This window comes from Solanum dulcamara, chromosome 7 (assembly GCF_947179165.1).
Source record: "Solanum dulcamara chromosome 7, daSolDulc1.2, whole genome shotgun sequence".
Lineage (NCBI taxonomy): Eukaryota > Viridiplantae > Streptophyta > Magnoliopsida > Solanales > Solanaceae > Solanum > Solanum dulcamara.
In genome coordinates, this window is record NC_077243.1 from 78,133,272 (window position 1) to 78,156,699 (window position 23,428).

Below are 23,428 nucleotides of genomic sequence, written 5' to 3' on the forward strand. Positions count from 1 at the left end.
CTTACTTTTGAGAAGTCTTAAACTATGATCCAATTGATATAGCTGATACCGTAATAGGTACACTAACAGCAAGTTCTTACGTAGCAAACTGAGGAAGAGTCTTATTTGAGCAAGAACGTTCAAATAATTTTTCATGCATAAGATAGGAAATTCACAAGTCTTTCTCATTGACTTTGTTCGAAATCATGGAGAAGTGACAAGAACTTTACCAGGTTCAAAAAAAATATCATGGAGATGTGACAAGTAAAACTACACTGTTCAGTAACTTATTCAAAGAAAAAGGTACCAATGTACTTCAGTATCTACATTCAAATAATTTTGCAGTTTTGTTGGACAAGATGGTATAGGGAGCACAAAGTCAGGATCACAACATTAAGAATCTGAATGCTTGATGCCTTCACCCTCCAGTAACCCTTAATACGAGAAAGTGACAAGAACCATTTGTAATTCTCATGTGTTGTGGTTTTCATTGTCAAGCTGAGACTTCCCTGTTACCAGATGCTTGAATAAAAGCAACAACTAACATATCCTCACTTCATGCAACCTCACCAAGGTGCAACTTCTTCTCTATGAATCTACTCCCTTCAACTTAGGAGCCATATTTCTCATCCATTTCATGGAACGGGAGGCCCATTTCTATAATTGGAATTTGGAACGGGGAGAAGGGGTCTTAAATTCATTAGCCAGCCACAAAGCTCCTCCAACAATTTGTTCACTTCTATAAGAAGCTCATATTTAACACGGTGAACTACTCCCTTTACAATAACTTGAGCGAGCAAATTTAACATACCTGCAACTATGAAGAGAGTATATTTGATAAATGAGAGCATCAAAACCATTAAGTTGATTTAACTTTTCATCTAAAAAAGCTATATGTTTTAGTTGTTTTTTAACATAAAAAAATATATGTATTCCCAATTGAAGAGATACACTGTAAAATGACAGACTACAAACTATGCATCTCAATTTCGGATCGGCTAGGAAAATGAAACAGACTACAAGCTATGCGTCTCAATTTCGGATCGGCTAGGAAAATGAAACAGACTACAAGCTATGCGTCTCAATTTTGCATCGGCTAGGAAATGAAAACCAAGAAATAAATTGATGGGATACTTTAAGGTAAGTAAACGAGCTATCATTAGTAGCATGCTCTTGTTTAGATCTCACACAGTGTACGGAAGGACCTCATATCCATGAATGCAATAAAGTGGCCAAATTATGAGCTAAAAATTCCAATCATATATATATATTGACATCCATTCAGAGAGTGAGAGAGAGAGAGAGACAGACAGAGATATTTTCTCAAATTATTTGATGATGTCTGAAAATTAGCCCAAACTAAATGAATTAAATGAACTCTTCTCTTTGGCCCTCCGTTGCCCCCATAGGAACTACAATAGCAGAAACTACTCCAGGAAAGGTCCTCAATTGGTCAGACAGGTTGGCAATTCTGATTGGTGTTGCCAAGGCTGTGCGCACTTTCTCCACACGGGCATAATGCCTCCTTCATTTGGCAATAGCGTGAAGACGGATAGTTTATTGTTTGACGAGCATCAGATTGCAAGACTTAGTGATTATGGAATGTCGATCCTTATGGAAGAAAGTGAAAAAGTTGAGGTATGTTGAAATGATATTCATATGAAGAAGGGTAGGGGTAAAGTCTGCGTACACCCAAACCCCACTTGTGTAATTACACTGGATTGTTGTTGTTTTAGGGGAATATCTGATGATATCCTTTTTCAGGTAAAAGGAGATGATATCATCTAGTGGGAACCTATTTAATTTAGTATTATCCTTTTAACCTCTTAGGAAGAGAAGCTTTGGAGTAACTGGTAAAGTTGCTGCTAGGGGTGCTCACGGTTCGGTTTGGATCGGTTTTTATTTAAAAAATAACCAAACCAATTGAGTCGGTTATTCAAATTGTCAAACCAAACCAAACCAAACTATATCGGTTTTTACTATTCGGTTTTTGTCGGTTTTTGTCGGTTTTTATCGGTTTTTTCGGTTTTTGTCGGTTTTTAAAACACCTTGTAGACACTAGTCATTATTTGAATTTAAACTTATTTGAAATAGTATTGCCAAGAATAGTCACTCCTAAAACTAAACTCAGGAGCATAATTATTCTTAGCAATGATGATATGAAGTCCACATTTTGTTTACTTTTACTTTGGGTCCAACCATGCAAGATGGACTCATTTCATTAGAAGTCCATCAAAATATTTTGACCCAATCTAGTATAATTCAAAAGCATGGCCAAGATCAAGAATATAAAAATTCAATATAAATTGTATTTTTTTCATAAAAAAATTAAAATACACACACATATATATATACAAATTTAATTTTTAAAATATGTATATATAAAGTCGGTTTGGTTCGGTTTTTTCGGTTTTTTTTAGACTTGAAACCAAAACCAAACCAAATATAGTCGGTTTTTAAATTTAAAAACCAAACCAAATCAAACCAAATAAATGTCGGGTTTTTTTCCCGGTTTGGTTTGGTTATCGATTTGGTTTGATTTTTCGATTTTTCGTGTTCAGCCCTAGTTGCTGCCATGTGACCAGGAGGTCAGCCTGGGAAACAGCCTCTGGCAAAAATGCAAGATAAGGCTGCGTACAATAGACCCTTGTGGTCAGGCCCTTCCCCGGACCCTGCGCATAGTGGGAGCTTAGTGCACCGGGCTGCCCCTTTTGACCTCTTAAACTGGTACTGAAGAGCACAGGTCTCCTCTTTTGACATTTGAAAACTATACTTTTAACTAATCTTTTTATGATATGGGATACTCATTGTTGCATTCCGTTTTAAACATAAATTGCATTCAACATTTGGCACTTCCCATAAAGATCAATATTCCTCTTTCAGGAATTTGAAAGTTGAGGAAAATATGATCGGAAGGAAAACAAATGAAACCAAGTTTGCTGACTCCATAAGAGAGATCTAATAGCTGCCAAATAGGCCTAAAACAGTTGAAACTACTAGTCAGCCACAGAAGTCAGAGGTTGAAGCCGTGCTGACGGCAGAATCATGATACTCCACTGCAATCCAAGGCACAACAGTAGTCTGTGAGGTTATTGTTTTTAATTTTTTACATCTTCATTCAATAGATTAGGATAACTTTCACATTTTTTAATCCAAATGATCAGAATTAGCTAAAATGAAACTAAAGGTAGTACTTGCTCCAAGATTTTACTCTTCAGCACTTTAACATAGTCAAGAGTCAACATCTCTAATACTGGAGAAACTGTTTGTTCCTTATCTAGTGCAGAGAGTACAACAAATTCGCGGCGGCACTTCAAAATAATGATAACTAACCAAATCATTTTCTACAGAACTCAATAAAGGTAGATAAAACTAATGCATGATTCAACGGACATACCTGTAGCTGAAATTCTGGTAAAGGTAGCTGCCCTTAACTTCACACTGCAAGGGGAAATAATTTCAAAACATCAGTGCAATGAGCCGAAGAAACTCTAAGCCAAACCTACAATAGCGGAAGACGAAATCTGACAACCCCAGTAAGTTGATTCACTCGGAATCAAATCTTTAGTAAAATTTTCTTCCGTTTAATTACACCGGAAACCCATATGAACAGACAGAAGACTATAGTAATTACTGCATGGGGCAAGAAAGCTTTGAAATGCAACATGGGTGAATGAAAAGACTAATCAACAAAACAAAAGTCGAAGCTTCAAATTATTAGGGTCTCCTAAGCAAAAGCAAACTTGAACATCAACAACAAACCCAAATCAAAAAAGAAAACTATGAAGACACCGAGATCAAATTTCATCAACAAAAGATAAAAAGCTAGTAACTTGATTTCAAATTCAGCCAAAAAAGTGGAGATTCAGAGCAAAATAACGGCAGAAATAACCCATGCCAATATGGGTTAGGGTTTCAACTAAAAGGAAAGACTGAAAAGAGGGAGAAAACATAGAATAACAATACAGCTACAAGAAGGAAAAAACAAAAATCTTAGAAAAAATCACAGAAACAATTTGAAGGAGTCTTACCTGAGATGAATGGGGAAAAACAAAAGGAGCAGAGAGAGAGAGAGCGGTGAAGGGAGAAAGTTGAAAGAAGAAGCTAATGATGTGTCCATCGAAGACACCTCTACAAGACACGTAAGTTAAAAATTTAGAATTGCGTATCGATCGGTTCGGTTCGATTTTGGAATTTATTGATTTTACTTATCGGTTATCGATTTGTAAAAATGTTAAACCGTTATAGAACCGTTAAGATATCGGCTTATCGGTTAATGCTTTATCGGTTATTGATCGTCATCGATTCGCATATCAGGTTAACTGTTAACATTACAAATTTTTTAAAATTGGAAATCATATTTTTTTCAGGCATCAGTGCATCTCTTGTCATATTGAGAAAAATCACTGCATAAGATGTCATCAGATGGTTAATACAAGCCAAAATTAATACTTGCTTAATGACTAATCACTGCAGCCAAAAATTTATACAAGCTTCACGAAATCAGATGCAAACAATTCCAGTCTCTAGAAACAAGCTAATTAATCAATAGCAATCAATTAGGTTGCTGATTTGCAGGCAATACGTCCTCAAGTCTTAACAGACTCCTAATTTGCAGGCAATACATGCTCTGATGCTCAAGCCTCAATATTCAACATTCAACACTTCACATTTCACACAGATTTATAGCAATTAATCAGCAACTAGCCAGCTATAAGCTTCAACACAACGGCAGCTCATACAATAGCCATTCAATTAGGCTAATCAACAGCTACAACACAACAACACTCAAAGAAACTGCCCAACAAAAATATCATATTAAAAAGTGAGGCAGTGAGAGACTATTTGAAGTTGAAATTCAGGAATTAAAAACCACAAAAATGACTGAACCCATAAACAAAAGAGGGAAATATTGAACTTGGGTTGAAATCAGGATAGTTTTCTCATAATCGAACACAAACTTCGTAGTGAAATCATGAAATTGAGTATTTGAGACTTACCAGGCGCCAGGCGTAGAGAATGAGAAATCGTGAGCTTCAGTTCTGAGTTCTGAGAGTCAATGAAATCGTCACTGAGTAGTGAGCAGTCGAAGTTGAACTCTACTGTAATCTGCAGGACTCTCTCTTTCGGTTTCTATAGCTGTTGGGGTTTTCAGGTTGCACCTCACATTCAGTATATATCACACTAGGACATATATACAAGCAGTAAGCAAGAGAAGTCAACCTTGGCCCAAACGTGTCAAAGAAAATATTGTGTGATCCTTTTCAGGGTGGAACTAGAAATATATATCACCAAGAGGACGATTAGTAAATTCATGGCAATGCTAAATGGAGAATTCAACTTTCCAACTACTCTTATTGTATTTTTGATAAGGTAAGAGCATTGAAATAATGCAACAAAAAGTACAATTGAAACCTTTGTACCACTCTACAATTCAGCTACACCACATCAGATGGACTTTCAAATACAAACAAAATAGAAATACTTCATTTAAGTAAACTGGCAGGGCTATTTCCAAGTAAAAACTGAAACTATAGCCCTCATCTTCCCGAGTTTGCAGCCAGTATGAAATTAGAAACTCCAAGAGAGCTCCCTCCAATTATCTAGGCTGGAACAAAGGTGATACTCTCCGTCGAACAACATCCTGCATCTGCTCCACTGTCAGCACAGAAGCTTCAGACTCAAAGTTAGCCTTCTTCAACTGCTGGTGAATCTGTCAAACATGCAGATCAATTTAGAAGAATAATACTTGGTACCACAAGCAAAATAAATAGCTAATTGATGTGGAAATCTAATTTTGTAAGTTCCATCACTTTCATGGAGTTGTAAACTCTGATGACAAAAGCTCATGGTCGACATACTCAATCGCTTCAGATACTTATTTGATTTCCCCTGGTGTTATCAAATCTCTTGATCAAGCAGAGAGTTCATGTTTTTCAATGTTTTGTTTATGAAATTAGCATCTTCATTCATGAGGAAATCGTATTAATATGTAATTAGTCATCATTACCTTCTCAAGTATTGCAGACTGATCATCCATGTGAAAGCTGCGCATGTACTTCAGCATCTCCAGTTGCTGTCAAAATATTTGTATCCACTCTCATTATCACATCTATAACATAATTAATCCTCAAGAGAAAAGATCTATTACCTGCTCATGTAAATTCTGTTGCATCATTAATCTTTCAGCAAACCTATCCGGCCCAAGCTCAGCCTCTTCACAAGCCATTTCTTCTCTTCATGGAAGGTAAAATAAAGAAAAAACAATCCTAGTCAGCTACTTTCATAGAATTCAATATTCACTTAATTTGTATTTGAATTGTTAGCAAGAGTAGCCTTAATGGTAAAAGTGCCCTCTATTGAATAAATAAGAGAAATACACTGCTTAAAATTGATATACAGAAATGAGCAAATGCACTGCAACACCCTTAAAGACGGAACATTCTAATCTTACTTTGCAACAAATTCGTAAAATCGAATCATCAGATCTCGATCACTCTCATAGGTTGAGTTTATTTTTCCCAAGCAAGCAAGACCAAATTGTGGATCTGCAACAGAGAAATAAGGAATTCCCAAAAAAAAAATTATATATTACAAAATGATATAACTCTATGAAGCATTTTCCCCAAATACTAGATAACACTGCATTTTCACCACTGCAATTTGTATGAAAACTGATTCTTTTCACATTTTCTCACCAATTCCCATCTCTGAAAATATCTCCTCTTGAATAGCAGTTGTAATAGCAATAGCTTCCTGTAATTTTAAAAGAAGAAGAACAGAGGTCAAAATCAATTAGGTATGAAAGTGAAGAAGGAGAATGAATGTTAACCTGTTTGTGATTAACAGCATCCACAATCCTTTGCTTGACATCTGCAAATGATTTGATTTTGAGAATAAAGCAAAGGCGGCATAGACATATATAGTTGAAGAAAAGCAAATGAAGTACCAGTTTGGGAAGTAAGGAAAGCAAAGCGATCAAAGAGATGAAGCAATTCCTCCTTCGATACCATTCTCAACTATTTCTCTTCACTCAACTATGCACCATTTCGATAACATGTTAGCCATGGTGACCACTTATATCCTCCACTAGATTTTGGTTGAGATTAATCCCAAAATATTGCTTCTAAAGATTAATATTGTCAATATTAAAAACATTTAATATTATTACAAAAGCGCCAAAATTACTTCTCAACTCAAATCTTCAAAATCAATGCATAAATGTTATTAAAAATTAAATTGTTAACTCGTAAAAGTATTTATAATCTCTTGAAATAAGAGCGAGGGTATGTTTTTCTATTCAAATTATAAAGGTTGTGTAAATCCATAAAAATACATCTGAAGTTATTAAAAAATATAAAGGAAAAAATTTAATATTTCTTTTAAAAGAGAATATGTCCAACACTAATTGGATGATTATTCCTAAAGGGTATGACTTTTGTGTGGGTTGGACATGAGACTTTCCATACAAAGTATGATTGGTCAAATAATGAAAAGCATATATTAGAACCAAACAAACAACTGAGATATTATCTTTTTAAGCAGCCGTATGTATTTATTTATTTACAAAATATTGGTGGAGGACAATGAAAATAGTGGTGTGGTGAACAAGAACACAAGCCAAAATTGGTGTGAATTACTCTCTTCTTCATCTTGCTTGTCTTTCTTTGAATGGCTTCACTCTACTTCTCCCCATCGGTTCTCAGTTGTAACGTTAACTTTCGCACCAAATCTCCGATTACAGGATTCAGGAATCAAAAAGTCAGCCTTTTTGTATGTCGAGCAGCCTCCCTCACGTTTGGTGATCTTGATGCGGACGATTTTAGGCATCCTCTTGACAGACAGGTCATTCTTCTTTCCTTTTTTGCTGCAGCTGATGTTGTTTAGGTGTGATATTCATCATGTTTAATTACCTTCACAGAATACGTTACTTTTGAGAGCAATACCTGGTCTCAATGACATTGGAAAAGCCTTACTAGGTAACTCTCTAAAACATTTGTTTATTGTATAAGTCAAGTTTGAACTTTGGATAAAAGTAGGTGGAATTTAACTCGAACATATTTGCTTTATGTGATACATACATGTTGAATTGAAGCCTACCTTTATGTCTAATCTGAAGATGTTATTGCAGGGACTGTTTCAGAGCAAATTATGCTTCTGGAGAACATAGGGACGTCAGTTCTTGTTTCGGAAAATCAGGTTATTCATTTTGCATTTTAGACTGTTTGTTGCGTGATGATTTAATTCATGTAACTGTTAGATCCTTTCGTAGTACTTCTTTGTAATGTTCTGTAGATGCTTAATTATCTGTTAACATAAGATTGTCAACTTCCAATGGATGCCCCTTGTTGATGGATGTTTGCAACGTACTTTACAATTAAAGAATAAAGAGATAAGAGAGATCTTCACTCATCTAACGGATTTAATATGTCTTTCAGCTCCCTGAACTTCATTGCTTAATGGTTGAGGCTGCTAGAATACTCAATACTGAGGCTCCTGACTTGTATATACGTCAAAGTCCTGTACCTAATGCATATACCCTGGCTGTCAGTGGTAAAAAGCCTTTTGTAGTGGTTCATACAAGCCTAGTGGAGCTGCTGAGTCGAAAGGAATTGCAGGTATTCATTTTGTATTTAACTTTCAAATGATTGCTGTTAGTATCTGCTTGTGGTTCTTGTATGCGATTCCAAAGAGAGGCATGTATCAACTTAACTACTGCAAAAGAAAGATTTGCTTGGAATTTTTTTGTTAGTGTATATCCCTATGGCAGGTTTAAGCATTATTTGAAGATCTTAACCTACTTCAATCTGTCTTCTTTTCTTCGTGCATCAAATCATTCTTAGCTAACTTGGGTTATCAAGCTCAGGATGTAATTCTTTTTCCTTTGTCATCCATGGTACCTTAATTTTCTTGTCAAATGAACTCAGCATCTAAAAAACACTCTTTTGTCTTCCATGGTACCTTACTTTTCTTGTCTGTTATGACTTGTAATTTTTGCTGCATGCGTTTGATTTGCCTCTTTTTATGTCATTTGTTATTCCAGGCTGTCTTGGCTCATGAGTTAGGTCATCTGAAATGTGATCATGGTGTGTGGTTGACATTTGCTAATATTCTCACTCTTGGGGCTTATACTGTTCCTGGTATGGGTTACATTCTACTTTACATAACACAGAAATAGTGAAAATGAACATGGAAGTAGCAGATAATCCAGATATTTCTGGTAAAATAACAGTCAAAAAGGTTGCGATGCAAGAGTTAAACTATAGATATCCTAAGTCAATTTAGTAAGTCAATCATGATAGATTATCAGCAACAGAGATTCCAAGAAATATTTGCCCAAATTGTTTGGACATGAACACTGCATGCTAAACGAAGTATCCTTATGTTTTCTATTTAAAATCATCTTTTGTTTGACAGATCGATATTTTTATCTACATCCTGATAGTCTCATGTGTAACCATGGACCATGGTGAACAAAAAGATTGGTGTTCAGATTTGATGATTCAAAACTAAAAAATCTTGTCCGCAACATATATGTGAGACTTTGTTTGCTATGCTACAAAAGGTTTATGGTTAAGGGCATTAGGGCTCATAGTACATTTTATCTCAATGCTGATATGGAATTCGAACTAAGAAGACCAACCTCCTTTGTACCGTACTCTTTTTGTACCTCGAATGAGGGTCCTCCATATGATGCTAAGGACAGCTGTCTAAAGTGCAAAGGGTAAACTTGGACTCGGATAGGATAGGATGCTTAGTATGCATTTTTGGGGGGCAAAAAGAGGGGCATATTTTAGTTACAAATGAATTTCGAAATCTTTTTACCCACAGGTGTTGGCAGTTTGATTGCTCAAAGACTAGAAGAACAGCTCTTACGCTGGCTTCGAGCAGCAGAACTCACCTGTGATCGTGCAGCACTTCTTGTTGCTCAAGATCCAAAGGTAGAGGAAATCCAAATAGTAAATTCAGTTTAATGGCATTAACAACATCAGAAAATCTTATGCATGAATTTCCTTCTTTTGTCATGCTCCCACAAGAGGTGGTTGTTTCAGTACTAATGAAACTAGCTGGTGGCTGTCCATCTCTATCGGATCAACTGAATGTGGATGCATTCTTAGAGCAAGCTCGATCTTATGACAAAGCATCATCAAGTCCAGTAGGGTGGTATATTAGGTAAAATATAACTGTTATAGGTTTGTCTTGCAATTTTCTTCAACTCTTTTAACTTCAACAAGTTTTTTCACTTTAGAAAAGCTCAAACAAGGCAACTTTCACATCCACTCCCTGTTTTACGTGCACGCGAGATTGATGACTGGTCGAGAAGTAAAGAGTATAGGTCTCTTCTTCAGCGTGCAATACAGGTGAATTCTGTGCAAAAAGTTTAGTGCTGCATGAGAATGAACATTGGAGATGAATACATGTAAATATACAGGTATAGTATATGGTTTACTCTTTATGCACTACTGTCTAGGAATTCAAAGTTTTCTGTTAATGTTTTAGGTACCATCTATTCTTCTTAAAATCTCAGATTGGGATCAGAGGAGTTGTTGCTAAAGGCTGGAGGAGCATTTACTTTGGCTAGGTTTGTATACTTGTACTAGCAAAAGAGGATGCCATTTGAAAAAGGCCTATGGATATAAACCAGGAAAAAGAGCTTCTTGTGTATGGTTTTTACAGTAGATCTAGAGTGGTTCCCCACGACTATCAGCTCGAACCTTATGAATATACATATGTGAAAATCAAGTACTACGTGTTAAGATAAATGTATATTTTACTGCACACTCTCATTGTCTTCTAAATCTTCAAGTTTGTATTGTTCTATAAGGTCTTTGTAGTCTCTTTTATGCATCTTCCTAACATGCATTGTTGTGGCATTAGTAGTGTACAAGTCCAGCTGTTTAGGTGCAGATTTTACGTCGAATATAAACCAACCTCAGCAGTTGAAATGTGTACTTCCGATTATAGTTCAATTGTCAAAGTACTAGCTTTGAGTAAATTTCCTAGGTTAATATAAGGTGAAAGACGAATGATTTGAATTTGTAGTCATGAACTAGGAGTGTATCACCACAAATTTCCTGCATTTGTGCTCAGACCATGAGAAAGGAACTTACAATATTGATGTCTGGCCACATCCAATTTCCTTTCAGAAATTGCTTTAGAAGAACTATTCAAGTACATCACTCATTTTACATAGCATAGAGTAAAGAGCAATAACATTCTACTACTCTACTTTCGTCACATAAAACATCCAGATGTCCAACTGCTACGTTACTCATAGCAACATAAAAAAAGAAACAATTGGGACCAAACTAAAAGGCCAGGAAGATGCTTGAAGAGCCAAAAGATTATTTTCCGCTATACATGAAATCGTGAATCTCTCTCTCTCTACCCCCAAAACAATCCCCCAGCACTATCTGCTTCTTGCAAATACAATGCTATGGATGTGAGACCAGAAAATGAGTGAAACAAACATTCTTAGTTACCCACCAAATGACTTCCGCACTAGCAAATTATACAGCAGTTGGATACTTGGGCGGGCAAGAGTCATATTAACCCATAAGGCAAGAACAGCAATCATGAGGATGGAACTTGTGCGTTCAATAAATTTCAGAGCTAAGCCTTCTCCTCTCTACCCTTCTGTTCCTTGTAATTTACTTCAGTTGAATATGAGCTTTAACGTTGGCCTTTCTTTTACTGAATTCTTCAGTGGGGTCTCTTTTGCTTTTTACCCGATTTCTTCTTCTTGGCGCTAGCTCCTCTGCCTCGTTTAAACACAGCTAGAATCTCAATACTGCATCCAGTTAAATTAAAAGATCACCAAAGCAGTCAAAAGAATGAAGCTTTTCAAGCAAAAGCATTTGAGCATCACAATTCACATACCAACAAAGCAAGGGACACGATCTTGAAAAAAAAAAAAGATAACAATATGCATAAGGAAGAGAATAAGAAGTTTTTTTAAAAAAAAGCTAGGGGGAAAACTTTATATATTTAACAAGAATTATCTATATGTCCAAAATAGAAAAAAAAAATCTTTCTTTTTGGTTTCTTTAAAGAGCATCTACGGACCCCAGCCTTTCAACCTAATGGTCTTCTGTGATGTTTTTCATTCCCTTGCTATCTCCAATTCCAGTTGAGAGTTATGTTTTCTCAACAATCAGTGACCACCAATGCACAATCTCAAATTTAGAAATGTCCTAACGACAAGCATAGTCAAAATTCGCAAGTCCCTTCAACACATCTAACACTACATTGAGTAGCAATTTCCTGTATTTGTGAGCAATGACAGAGAATCTTCCATCGTCTTCTCCATAGTGGCACAGATATAAACTATGCTGGAAGACCATTCAGAATTTTTTGTGCAGCACAGAGTTTCTTTCTTCAAGCAGATGTGTTTATTATGCATATACATGAATGACAATAATAAATAATAGAAGTTATTTTGTAACCATGTTGGATGAAATTTAATGTTAGTTGAAACAGATGCAAGTTTAAACTTGTCTGTAGGACTAAGGGGAAGGCAAAACCTTTGTGTTCCAGGAAAGAAATTAAAGCCATGGGCTTTATGCAAATGCCATTCCTTACTAGCTAGCAGTGACGAGCAATCCTGCATGAAAAAGGGGCCTATCATCAGCTTCAAGATGACATAGTTCAGTGCCCAAAGTTTTATGGCATCTTATGAACCAAAACCATGATTGAACTGAATGATAGTTCAAACAAATTGTATGAATACACAGAGATCAAAGAGCTGCATCTCAATCTAAATTTTCTAATATGGATTTGAAGGCCACATATACCTCTTTAAAACTTTCCCAACCACAACTAATATAGATAAGCGTTTGTGGCAATGATTGATTTTCCTCATGTACAGTTGTGCTTTCAATTTGAATTGCCGCTTCTCTGGCACGCAGGATCCACGGTCTCTTCTCGTCTTTGACCTTTTCAGGTCTAACATAGCAAATAAACCATAAGTGAATGACGAACATCATCACATGCTGTAGTACATCAATGATCGTGAATTTTCATAACAAATTTAGCAACCTATTTACTTCTTAGAATTTCCTTTCACTCTACCTTTTGGATGTTCTGAGTTCCACTGCTGAGATATGCCGTAGTTCCTTCACCAAGGAAGGGTCCAGTCCTTTCCTCGGAGGGTCAACCACAACAACATCCGATCCCATGAGCCATGAACTAGGTTCCTATACAAGTTGTAAGTTCAAGTGAAACTTATACACAACATCAAAATCATATACAGATATTCAGCATACCAACGGAGTTCTAGGTCTGGAAAAGAAAGAGAAAAAAAAGTTGAATCTACACAGACATTGCAAAGTTTCCACCAGTAGAGTTTTCTCCAGAATTGTAGATGTACATGAATGATAAAACAGAAGTGTATTTCTCAGCATCCATATGAACACATAAATAGATTTCAAAAACCATATATTGAAGTGAAATTGCAGACAAGTTTATGCGACAAAAAACAAAGTGGTGCATGTTTGTGATGACATATGTAATTGACTTGTTCAGACTTACTATTGAAGCGTCTGCATGGTGCCAGCTGATATTGCTTTCGACATTTGTAGGCAAGCGCTCCACCGTCTTCTCAAAAGATTGCCTGGACTCTTTGTTAACCTCGACACATTTAACTGACCTGGAAGAAAACAACTTCTTTGGAATCTTGAAGTTTTATGGTTGAAGTTGAGAAAATTGATTGAAAGTGCTTAGAAACTGACTCTGTCCAAATTTAATTGACTTGGTTGACTTTAACGTTCAAAAAATACATTAAAAGAGAAAGTTCAGACACGTTATCTTCAGACAACTTATCAGATCTGAGTTCGCTATAGATGTGTTAAAACTATACCTAGAAAATGTGAACGGGTATTTATCCACAAAAGGGAGAGAAATGAAAATGGTGTAAAAATGTCACATCAAATTCAAAACAATGCACATGGAAAAATAATTGAAATAATACGAAGTGATTTTATCAACTGTTAACTTCAATTTTTGAATATGAGAGAATTTTCCAATTCCAGAGAGATTAATCTTTTTGGGACACTAAAACAGACAGTAGGTCAATAAAAGGGGTAGAGGACTATCATCCCGACCTGCATTTCCTTGAAACAGCCAAAGACAACCCAATTACACCAGCTCCTGCATAGAGATCAACAACTGATGCACCTTGAGGGACATATTTCTGTAACTTCCGCAGCAAAGAATCAAAAGCCTGAAGAATGACAAACAAATTAATTAAAATCCAGGGAAAAACGTATAGTAATGGGAAAATTGGTCAAGGTTGTATGGTGGGTAACCAAAATAAGAAAAAAAAACGATAATGAGAAATATGCCCCTAGAAAAATGTATGTTCTGTGGCTCAAACCAAGTTTAGTTCATCCTTAAGTGGGCTTAGTGTAAACTAAAATGAGAAAGTAATCATCAACAACATGCCATTGCAAGGTCAGAAGTTGTGGATTGGCCCAAGACAAAGACCAGAACCGGAAGAAGGTGGGAAAAGAACGAAACTAAGTTATTTACCCAAAAGAAGACATGTCCAATGTAAATAATAAAGATTCTATTTTTTTTCTCTGATAAGTGACATGTAATAAGGATTCATGGATGCTTATTCCAGCCAGGCCTAAAGTTTCTGGAGTACTGAGAACCTTATTCATAGAAGACTCAGGCTGGAAGGATCCATTATCGTGCTTGATCCGTGACATCTGTTCTATGTCTCGTCTGAGCTACTTAAAGTGGAGCTCAAGGAAATGGTAAAAAACATGATTGATCTTTCCTTTAAGAAAAAACAAATAAGATCCATTTTTAGGAGTTATACCCGCGTATTTGCTTGCCCAAAGCTTGATGGAGCCAAAGAGACATCAATCCCTCCAACGTGATCCCAGAAATCTCTTTCCCCTAATAAATGTCTCCATCTGTTTCCAAATATAATCTGCATGCCAGCAAGAAGATATCAACAAACTGTGGCACTCTTATCAAGATATCAAAGTACTGTAGATTAGTTAAATATTAGCAGCGCAGCTAACAAGGTTTAGTGGAATCTGGAAAGGAGAAATCTTGATAAATTTTGCATGCAACAATACATATGGTATTGACGTTTGTTATTCACAATATTTGATCTACTAAAATCTGTATAGTTATCTAAAGCAATCACTGGCTGAACTCTGAAGAAACAAATTAATTTTGAGAAGTCTTAAACTATGATCCAATTGATATAGCTGATATCGTAATAGGTACACTAACAGCAAGTTCTTACGTAGCAAACTGAGGAAGAGTCCTATTTGAGAAAGAACGTTCAAATAATTTTTCATGCATAAGATAGGAAATTCACAAGTCTTTCTCATTGACTTTGTTCGAAATCATGGAGAAGTGACAAGAACTTTACCAGGTTCAAAAAAAATATCATGGAGATGTGACAAGTAAAACTACACTGTTCAGTAACTTGTTCAAAGAAAAAGGTACCAATGTACTTCAGTATCTACATTCAAATAATTTTGCAGTTTTGTTGGACAAGACGGTATAGGGAGCACAAAGCCAGGATCACAACATTAAGAATCTGAATGCTTGATGCCATCACCCTCCAGTAACCCTTAATACGAGAAAGTGACAAGAACCATTTGTAATTCTAATGTGTTGTGGTTTTCATTGTCAAGTTGAGACTTCCCTGTTACCAGAAACTTGAATAAAAGCAAAAACTAAAATATCCTCACTTCATGCAACCCCACCAAGGAGCAAGAATATTCTTTTCTCTATGAATCTACTCCCTTCAACATAGGAGCCATATTTCTCATCCATTTCATGGAATGGGAGGCCTATTTCTATGATTGTAGGGTCTTAAATTCATTAGCCAGCCACAAAGCTCCTCCACCAATTTCCTCACTTCTATAAGAAGCTCATATTTAACACGATGAACTACTCTCTTACAATAACTTGAGCTAACAAATTTAACATACCTGCAAGTATGAAGAGAGTATATTTGATAAAATGACAGCATCAAAACCATTAAGTTGTTTTAACTTTTTCATTTAAAAAAGCTATATGTTTTAGTTGTTTTTTAAGATTAAAAAAGATATATGTATTCCCAATTGAAGAGATAGACACTGTAAAATGAACAGACTACAAGCTATGCATCTCAATTTCGGATCAGCTAGGAAAAGGAAAAAGACTACAAGCTATGCGTCTCAATTTTGCATCGTCTAGGATATGGAAACCAAGAAATAAATTGATAGGATACTCTAAGGTGAGTAAACGAGCTATGATTAGTAGCATGCTCTTGTTTTGATCTCACACAGTGTACGAAAGGACCTCATATCCATGAATGTGATAAAGTGGCCAAATTATGAGCTAAAAATTCCAATCATATATATATATATATATATATATATATATATATATATATATATATATATATATTGGCATCCATTCATAGAGAGAGAGAGAAAGAGATTTGCTCACATTATTTGATGATGTCTGGAAATTAGCCCAAACTGAATGAATTAAATGAACTTTTCTCTTTGGCCCACCGCTTCCCCAGAGGAACTACATTAGCAAGTGAGATTCTGTAAAATAAATGTAATTCATTGATGAAGAAATCTAGTATTGCTAACATCACTTTCTTACATTGGCTAAAGCATTTAATTTTCCAGTGTTAGCTGAATTTTCGCTTCTTGAATTCCAAACCAAAGAGACCTGCACTTTACCTGAAATGAGAGAATTTATATTAACTCCATCAAAGAACAATCATAAGCCCCTTCAGTATATCATATACAAACCATTCTTATATCTCTCCGGTATAGGAAGGGAGGTATCATGTGTGGTGACAGCCATCTGCACATCAACGAGTAGCATCTTAGTAAATAAAGAAGAGCAAAAACCTCAGCAACCTAAATCTTTCCACTTAAAACATTTATGTATTACTCACCTGAACATACCTCAGGTCACCAGTGCCTTGATCTTCATCATATGGTTCAACATTCAACTCAATTATCCCTGGAGGATGAAAGAGAAAAAGAAAATCCAAATGAGAACAAAGAATAGTATGTATAATAGGTATTGAATTCATATGCACATAAATTGGGAGAGGATAAGAACAAGCCTTTCTTCAGGAGCTCAACAGCAGCATTGATGTTTGGATGATGAGCTGCAGAAAAGAGGATTAAATTAGATAATTCTATTGTCTATACAATAAGCAGATATCCAAATAGTATACCTTTACAGTCTGGGATATCAACTATGTTATGAGTTCCCTCCTCATAAAGCCCAATCAAGGGCTTGCTCGATGAACCGCGAACAGCAAGCTTTGCCCGACACCTCCATCCCCACTGCATTTAATCTAGGTTACAAATGTTCGATGCCGTAAAATGAATCCATAGAATGAAGAAGCAAACAATTACATACTAATCTACAGGTGTCAAAGGAAAAATCTTTGACACCGAGCTTGTTGAAGAAACCGATAGCTTCATCAATTGAAACCGGATGATGGAGATTATACTCTTGCGTGCAACCAGAACACCTGTCAAATTTGATGCAGTTAAACAAATATTGAGGCGAATGAATCCTCTGTCTTCCACGGTATGGTACATACCGAATTACCATATCATACCAAAATTACCATACCGAAGTTTCAAATACCGTATCATAATGAGAAGAGAGAAGAATTTACGTACGATTGGAAATGAGTACAGTTGAGGGCGCAGGACAAGGAAGGGGCTAGAGGATTAAGGTTTATAGGGAGAGGTGCTATTGATGGCACAGCAGTGGAGAGAGTGGTCGTCGTAGCTTGACAGGTAATGCGATGGATTGGAAGAGCAGCCGGAGAGAAGAAGCTCACCGCCATCGGAAATGGAATCGCCGGCAAGTGGCGGGAACGGATAAAAATATTGAACACCGTTATCTCTAAAATTAACTTATTTCAAAATATATTTTTATTTTCAAAAGTATATTTTTTGTGATAAAATAATTTGTGTTATTATGTAAATGGATGTCCCTTTAGTTATTTTTTTTCTTTCTAGCTTGTTCTCCTGTCTATAAATGTCAATCTTTGGCTTTGAAAATTGATATACGGAGATACTACATTTTTCTCTCCTGTTTTCTCTTTTTTCTTGTTTTCTAATTCTTAAATATTATTGTGTTAGTTATATTTCATAACACGTTACTAGCACGAGGCTCCAGCTATTTTTAGAAGATAACAAAAAGTGGTAAGAGTTTTATTTAAATTTATTTTCATAAAATGGCAAATATTTTCAAACTTGAATTTGTGGCCCTTGATATCTCTGGAAAAGGCTACTCATCATGGGCACTTGATGCCGAAATTCATTTAGAATCAATAGATCTGGCAGACACCATTAAAGATGACAATACGGCATCCAATCATGATCGTGCTAAAGCCATGATACTTCTCCATCACCATCTTGACGAGGGGCAAAAATTACAATATCTCACATTAAAAGACCCCCTTAAATTGTGGAAAAATTTAAAAGAAAGATATGACCACTTGAAGTTGGTCATGCTTCCACAAGCTCGTCAAGATTGGCTAAATCTGAGATTAATGGATTTCAAAAATATGATTGAATATAATTCTGCTCTGTTTAGAATTATAGCTTGTTAAATTTATGCGGAGAAGAGATCACTGAGCAGGACAAATACATTTGTGTTATGGCATGATCGAATAGGTCATCCTGGATCAATAATGATGAGACGAATTCTTGAAAATTCAACTGGAAATCCATTAAAGAACCAGAAGATTCTTACAAATGATGAATTTTCATGTGCTGCTTGTTATCAAGGCAAATTAATTGCTAGACCATCGACTCTGAAGGTTGACATCGAATCTCCTGACTTTTTAGAGCGTATTCATGGAGATATATGTGGACCTATTCATCCACCTAGTGGATTGTTTAGATATTTTATGGTCCTAATAGATGCATCATCTAGATGGTCTCATGTGTGTATGTTATCATCTCGCAACCTGACGTTTGCGAAGTTGTTAGCACAAATAATAAGATTGAGAACGCAATTCCCAGATTATCCAATTAAGGTCATTCGCCTTGATAATGCTGGAGAATTTACATCCCAAGCATTTAATGATTATTGCTTATCAATTGGGATAAAAATTGAACATCATGTTGCTCATGTTCATACTCAAAATGGCCTTGCAGAGTCATTTATAAAGCCTCTACTAATGAAAATAAAATTGCCAATTACTATTTGGGGTCATGCTATCTTACATGCAGCAGCACTTGTACGTCTCAGACCGACGCATTATAATAAATACTCTCCGTCACAATTAGTATTTGGTAATGAACCAAATATAGCCCATTTAAGAATTTTTGGTTGTGCGGTATACGTGCCTGTCGCACCACCACTGTTGACACCCAATTTTTACCCTCAACAACGTAATTTTTACAAAAAATAATAATAATACAATAATAATAAAATATATATATAAAATTAAATAATAATAATAATAAAAAAAAAACGAAATATACATATATGGTATCATCATTTTAAATTAATTTCTCTCTCTATATATATATATATATATTTATAAAATAATTCTTGAATAGAATATATTTTATTATTTATTCAAAAAAATTGTTTCAAAAGATTTTTATTTTTAAAATAAATAGCTCTGTTAATTAGTTGGATTTTAATTAATAGACTCATATTTCAAGTTAATTTATTTAAACTGAAGTTAATTATTTACTTTGTAAAAAATGAGAGGTTTGTTAATTAATTAATGCATACTCATCTTATTTTAATTTTAGACTTCTTCAATTTTAATTAAATTAAAATAATTGGCTTTTATAAAACCATGCATATTTTCAAGTGTATTTTAAATAATTTGTTATCTTTATAACACATGCATTTTTTTTGTTATATAGTCATTATCTCTTAGTAATATTTAAATTTGACTTATAAAAAGAAAATTATTATTTACCATAATTAATTATTTCGTAAATTAATAATTAGTTACAATAAAGTTAATCATTTTACTTTTGTTAAAATTAAGAAGATCGTAAATTAATTCGTCTAATTTGATAACCAATTTCACCAATTAATTTTGCGTTTTCATTACTTCTCCTAAATAACAAATAATTAATATTGAATTAACAATTTTTTTTTATTATTATTTTTATTCTTCCATTAATACTACAACACGCAAATAATATATATGCCATCTCCTCGTCAAAAAATAAAAATAAATAAATCAATAAATAAATAATAATAATAATAAATAAAGAAATTAAAAAATATATATATATTATTTATTCATCCGAAAATAAAAATAATTAAAAATAAAATAATAATATTCTGCACACCTTTTTGTCCCTCTTTTAAAATAATAATAAATAAATAAATAAATAAATAATGTTAATCTTCCGTAAAAAAATAATAATAATAATAATAAAAAATAATAATAATAATAATAACAATAAAAAAAAATATTTTAATTTACTACCCATACATATATTAATACTATATTAATAATGCCCATCACCCGTTGTCCCCTATTTAAAAAATAAATAATAATAAACATTAAATAATAATAAAATATATAATTGTTTTCTTTTCATCCAAATAATTTTAAAAAATGAATATAATAATATATATATATATATTTTCCGCCGCACTTTTGTACCATTTTAATATATATATATATATATATAATATTCACCCGAATTCCTATTTAAAAAATAAATAATAATAAACATTAAATAATAATAAAATATATAATTGTTTTCTTTTCATCCAAATAATTTTAAAAAAAATGAATATAATAATATATATATATATATATATATATTATATTCATCCGATATTTTTTTTTATTTTTTATTTATCTTTTTAATAAAAATTAAAACATTAATATTATTTTAATCCACGCGTGCCCCGCCCATCATTCTTTGTCCATTTATATATATATATATATATATATATATATATATATATATATATATATATATATATATATATATATATATATTCACCCGAATTCCTATTTTAAAATAAAAATAAAAAATATATATATTATAAAAATTCATCCGATTTTTTTTTTAAAATAAAAAAATTAAATAAAATATATATATTATTATATGTTTTGTCCCCCTTCCCATATCCCTATACCATTTTTTATTCCATGCTTGTCCCTGCACATATACCCATATTAATATTATATCTCTTTTCCAAAATATATATATTCACATCCGATTTTATTTTTAAAATAAATAATTGATGAAATAAAAATAAATAATATTAATTTATATCACGCGTCCCCATATATATTCTTCCGAAAATATATATATATATATATATATATAATAAACAAATCCAAGCGTGCACCCCCTTCCCCATATATATTCTTCCGAAATAATAAACAAATACACGCGTGCCCCTCCCCATACCCTATATTAATATTATATTAATTAACCCATAATCTTTTGTCCCCTCTTCAATATATATATATATATAAAAAAAAAAAATATTCTTCATCCGAAAAATAAATAAATATAAATATATTAATTTCCCATCAATATACATATATATATATATATATATATATATATATATATATATTTCAACTATTTTTTTTCTTCTTCTATTCATTCTGTATTATTTTAATAATCCGCCCATTCCGCATTATTTAAATATTCCGCCCATTTCCTATTAATTATTATTTTTCCGCCGTTCCGTATTATTTTAATAATCCGCCCGTTCCGTATTATTTTAATAATCCGCCCATTCCGCATTATTTAAATATTCCGCCCATTTCGTATTAATTATTATTTTTCCGCCGTTCCGCATTATTTTATTATTTTCGCCCACTCCGCATTATTTTAATCATCCGTTATTATTATTATTATTTTTTTTTTATTTTTTTTTTAATTTCTATCTCCCTATAAATAGAGGGATTAGACAGAACAATTGGGGGCTTACACTTACACGGACAGGAGAAGAGAAAAAAAAAACACAGACAAAAAAATAAACTCTTACACTGATTTTGAATATTTCTTTCAAAGTATTTTTGAATTTGCACTTAGCTTTACTTTTAAAACGAGGGTAGATTCATGACCAAATCATCCCCGTTCACTGCCCTGCAACAGGTAATATTTACTTCATGTTCCTTTGTTTTTTTTCGTTGTCATTATGCTTAAATATTATCCTAAAAATGCTAGCCTCCTAATTTCGTCACTCTTTTTTTTTGCATGAACACTTCGGGAGCAAAAATGGAGTTTCAATGTAATCTCCATTCCCTCACATGGAGTCGATATCCTTATTATTATTTTTACTATTGTTATTATTATTATTATTATTGTCGTTATTATTATTATTTTAATTATTATTGCTATTATTATTATTAGTATATTTTATTTTCTGTTATTACTATTATTATTATTATTATTATTATTTTCGCTATCAATATTAGTAATAGAAGTAGTAGTATGTTTATTTTTCTGTTAGTATTACTATTATTATTATTATTATTATTATTATTATTATTATTATTTTCGTTATTCATATTAATATTATTATTTTCATTATTAATATTATTAATAGAAGCAGTAGTATGTTTATTTTTCTGTTATTATTATTATTATTATTATTATTATTATTATTATTATTATTATTGTTGTTATTATTGTTATTATTGTTATTGTTATTATTATTTTCGTTAGTAGTAGTATATATTCTTATTATTACCGTTTTTATTATTATTATTATTAGTAGTAGTAGTATTTATTTACTGTTAGCATTATTATTATTATTATTAATATTTTCGTAATTATTATTATCATTATTATTAGTACATTTTGTTTACTACTATTATTATTAATATTACTATTATTATTATTATTATTATTATTATTATTATTATTATTATTATTATTATTGTGTTATTATTAGTATTGTTATTTTCGTTATTAATATTATTAGTAGTTATAATTGTATTTTTTTTTTACTGTTATTATTATTATTATTATTATTATTATTATTATTTTCGTTATTATTATTAGTATATGTTATTATCATTATTATTATTAGTAGTAGTAGTAGTATATATATATTTTTATTTTACTATTTTTATTATTAATATTATTAGTATATTTTATTTCTGTTAGTATTGTTATTATTATATTTTTTATTTTTTATTATTATTATCATTGTTATTTTTATGGATATTATTATTATTATTGTTATTATTATTATTGTATTATTGTTATAATCATTATTATTATTATTATTATTATTACGATTATTATTATCGTTATTATTATTATCATCATTATCGTATTTATTATTATTGTTGTTGTTATTTACTGTCATTATTATTATTATTTATCATATTATTATTATTATTATCGTTATTATTATTATTATTATCATTGTTGTATTCATTATTATTATTGTTGTTATTTACTGTTATTATTATTATTATTATTAT

General features: G+C 32.7%; 3 protein-coding genes across 6 annotated transcripts; 1 reads left to right on the forward strand and 2 right to left on the reverse strand.

Moving 5' to 3' along the window:
* Positions 1-5,307: 5,307 nt before the first annotated feature.
* LOC129895064 (uncharacterized) lies at positions 5,308-7,136 on the reverse strand. The gene is made up of 7 exons (XM_055970700.1): positions 6,929-7,136; positions 6,812-6,852; positions 6,678-6,735; positions 6,434-6,527; positions 6,131-6,215; positions 5,990-6,055; positions 5,308-5,692 (listed from the first exon to the last, which is right to left on the reverse strand). The coding sequence occupies exons 1-7, from the start codon at positions 6,990-6,992 to the stop codon at positions 5,579-5,581; spliced, it is 522 nt and encodes a 173-aa protein (XP_055826675.1). The 5' UTR covers positions 6,993-7,136; the 3' UTR covers positions 5,308-5,578.
* Positions 7,137-7,528: 392 nt separating this feature from the next.
* LOC129895063 (plastoglobule-localized metallopeptidase 48, chloroplastic) lies at positions 7,529-10,803 on the forward strand. Of its 4 annotated transcripts, none has more exons than XM_055970698.1 (9): positions 7,529-7,824; positions 7,901-7,958; positions 8,111-8,178; positions 8,418-8,597; positions 9,023-9,119; positions 9,811-9,920; positions 10,019-10,152; positions 10,229-10,411; positions 10,461-10,803. In XM_055970698.1, the coding sequence occupies exons 1-8, from the start codon at positions 7,651-7,653 to the stop codon at positions 10,362-10,364; spliced, it is 957 nt and encodes a 318-aa protein (XP_055826673.1). In that variant the 5' UTR covers positions 7,529-7,650; the 3' UTR covers positions 10,365-10,411; positions 10,461-10,803. The 4 variants fall into 4 exon arrangements, with proteins under 4 accessions (XP_055826673.1, XP_055826674.1, XP_055826672.1 ...); XM_055970699.1 differs by having other exon boundaries at positions 10,229-10,399; positions 10,480-10,803; XM_055970697.1 differs by having other exon boundaries at positions 7,530-7,824; positions 10,508-10,803.
* Positions 10,804-11,180: 377 nt separating this feature from the next.
* LOC129895062 (uncharacterized) lies at positions 11,181-17,915 on the reverse strand. Its single transcript, XM_055970695.1, has 15 exons — positions 17,652-17,915; positions 17,383-17,497; positions 17,195-17,306; positions 17,081-17,125; positions 16,907-16,974; positions 16,758-16,812; positions 16,606-16,685; positions 16,441-16,524; positions 14,804-14,917; positions 14,082-14,200; positions 13,510-13,627; positions 13,051-13,175; positions 12,774-12,924; positions 12,504-12,583; positions 11,181-11,770 (listed from the first exon to the last, which is right to left on the reverse strand). Exons 1-15 carry the CDS (start codon positions 17,819-17,821, stop codon positions 11,683-11,685), a joined length of 1,524 nt encoding a protein of 507 aa, XP_055826670.1. The 5' UTR covers positions 17,822-17,915; the 3' UTR covers positions 11,181-11,682.
* Between the last annotated feature and the right edge of the window lie 5,513 nt (positions 17,916-23,428).

Excerpts from the sequence above, each read along its gene's own strand:
- LOC129895064 (XM_055970700.1), bottom strand. The coding sequence starts at position 6,992 with ATGGTATCGAAGGAGGAATTGCTTCATCTCTTTGATCGCTTTGCTTTC. Across the intron at positions 6,216-6,433 it reads TTTTACGAATTTGTTGCAAA|AGAAGAAATGGCTTGTGAAG; the intron begins GTAAGATTAGAA and ends CCTTCCATGAAG. Across the intron at positions 5,693-5,989 it reads AGTCTGCAATACTTGAGAAG|ATTCACCAGCAGTTGAAGAA; the intron begins GTAATGATGACT and ends CATGTTTGACAG.
- LOC129895062 (XM_055970695.1), bottom strand. The coding sequence starts at position 17,821 with ATGGCGGTGAGCTTCTTCTCTCCGGCTGCTCTTCCAATCCATCGCATT. Across the intron at positions 17,498-17,651 it reads AACTGTACTCATTTCCAATC|GTGTTCTGGTTGCACGCAAG; the intron begins GTACGTAAATTC and ends CAAATTTGACAG. Across the intron at positions 12,584-12,773 it reads GTTGGGAAAGTTTTAAAGAG|GATTGCTCGTCACTGCTAGC; the intron begins GTATATGTGGCC and ends TTTTTCATGCAG.
- LOC129895063 (XM_055970698.1), top strand. The coding sequence starts at position 7,651 with ATGGCTTCACTCTACTTCTCCCCATCGGTTCTCAGTTGTAACGTTAAC. Across the intron at positions 9,120-9,810 it reads TGGGGCTTATACTGTTCCTG|GTGTTGGCAGTTTGATTGCT; the intron begins GTATGGGTTACA and ends TTTTACCCACAG. Across the intron at positions 9,921-10,018 it reads TTGTTGCTCAAGATCCAAAG|GTGGTTGTTTCAGTACTAAT; the intron begins GTAGAGGAAATC and ends CTCCCACAAGAG.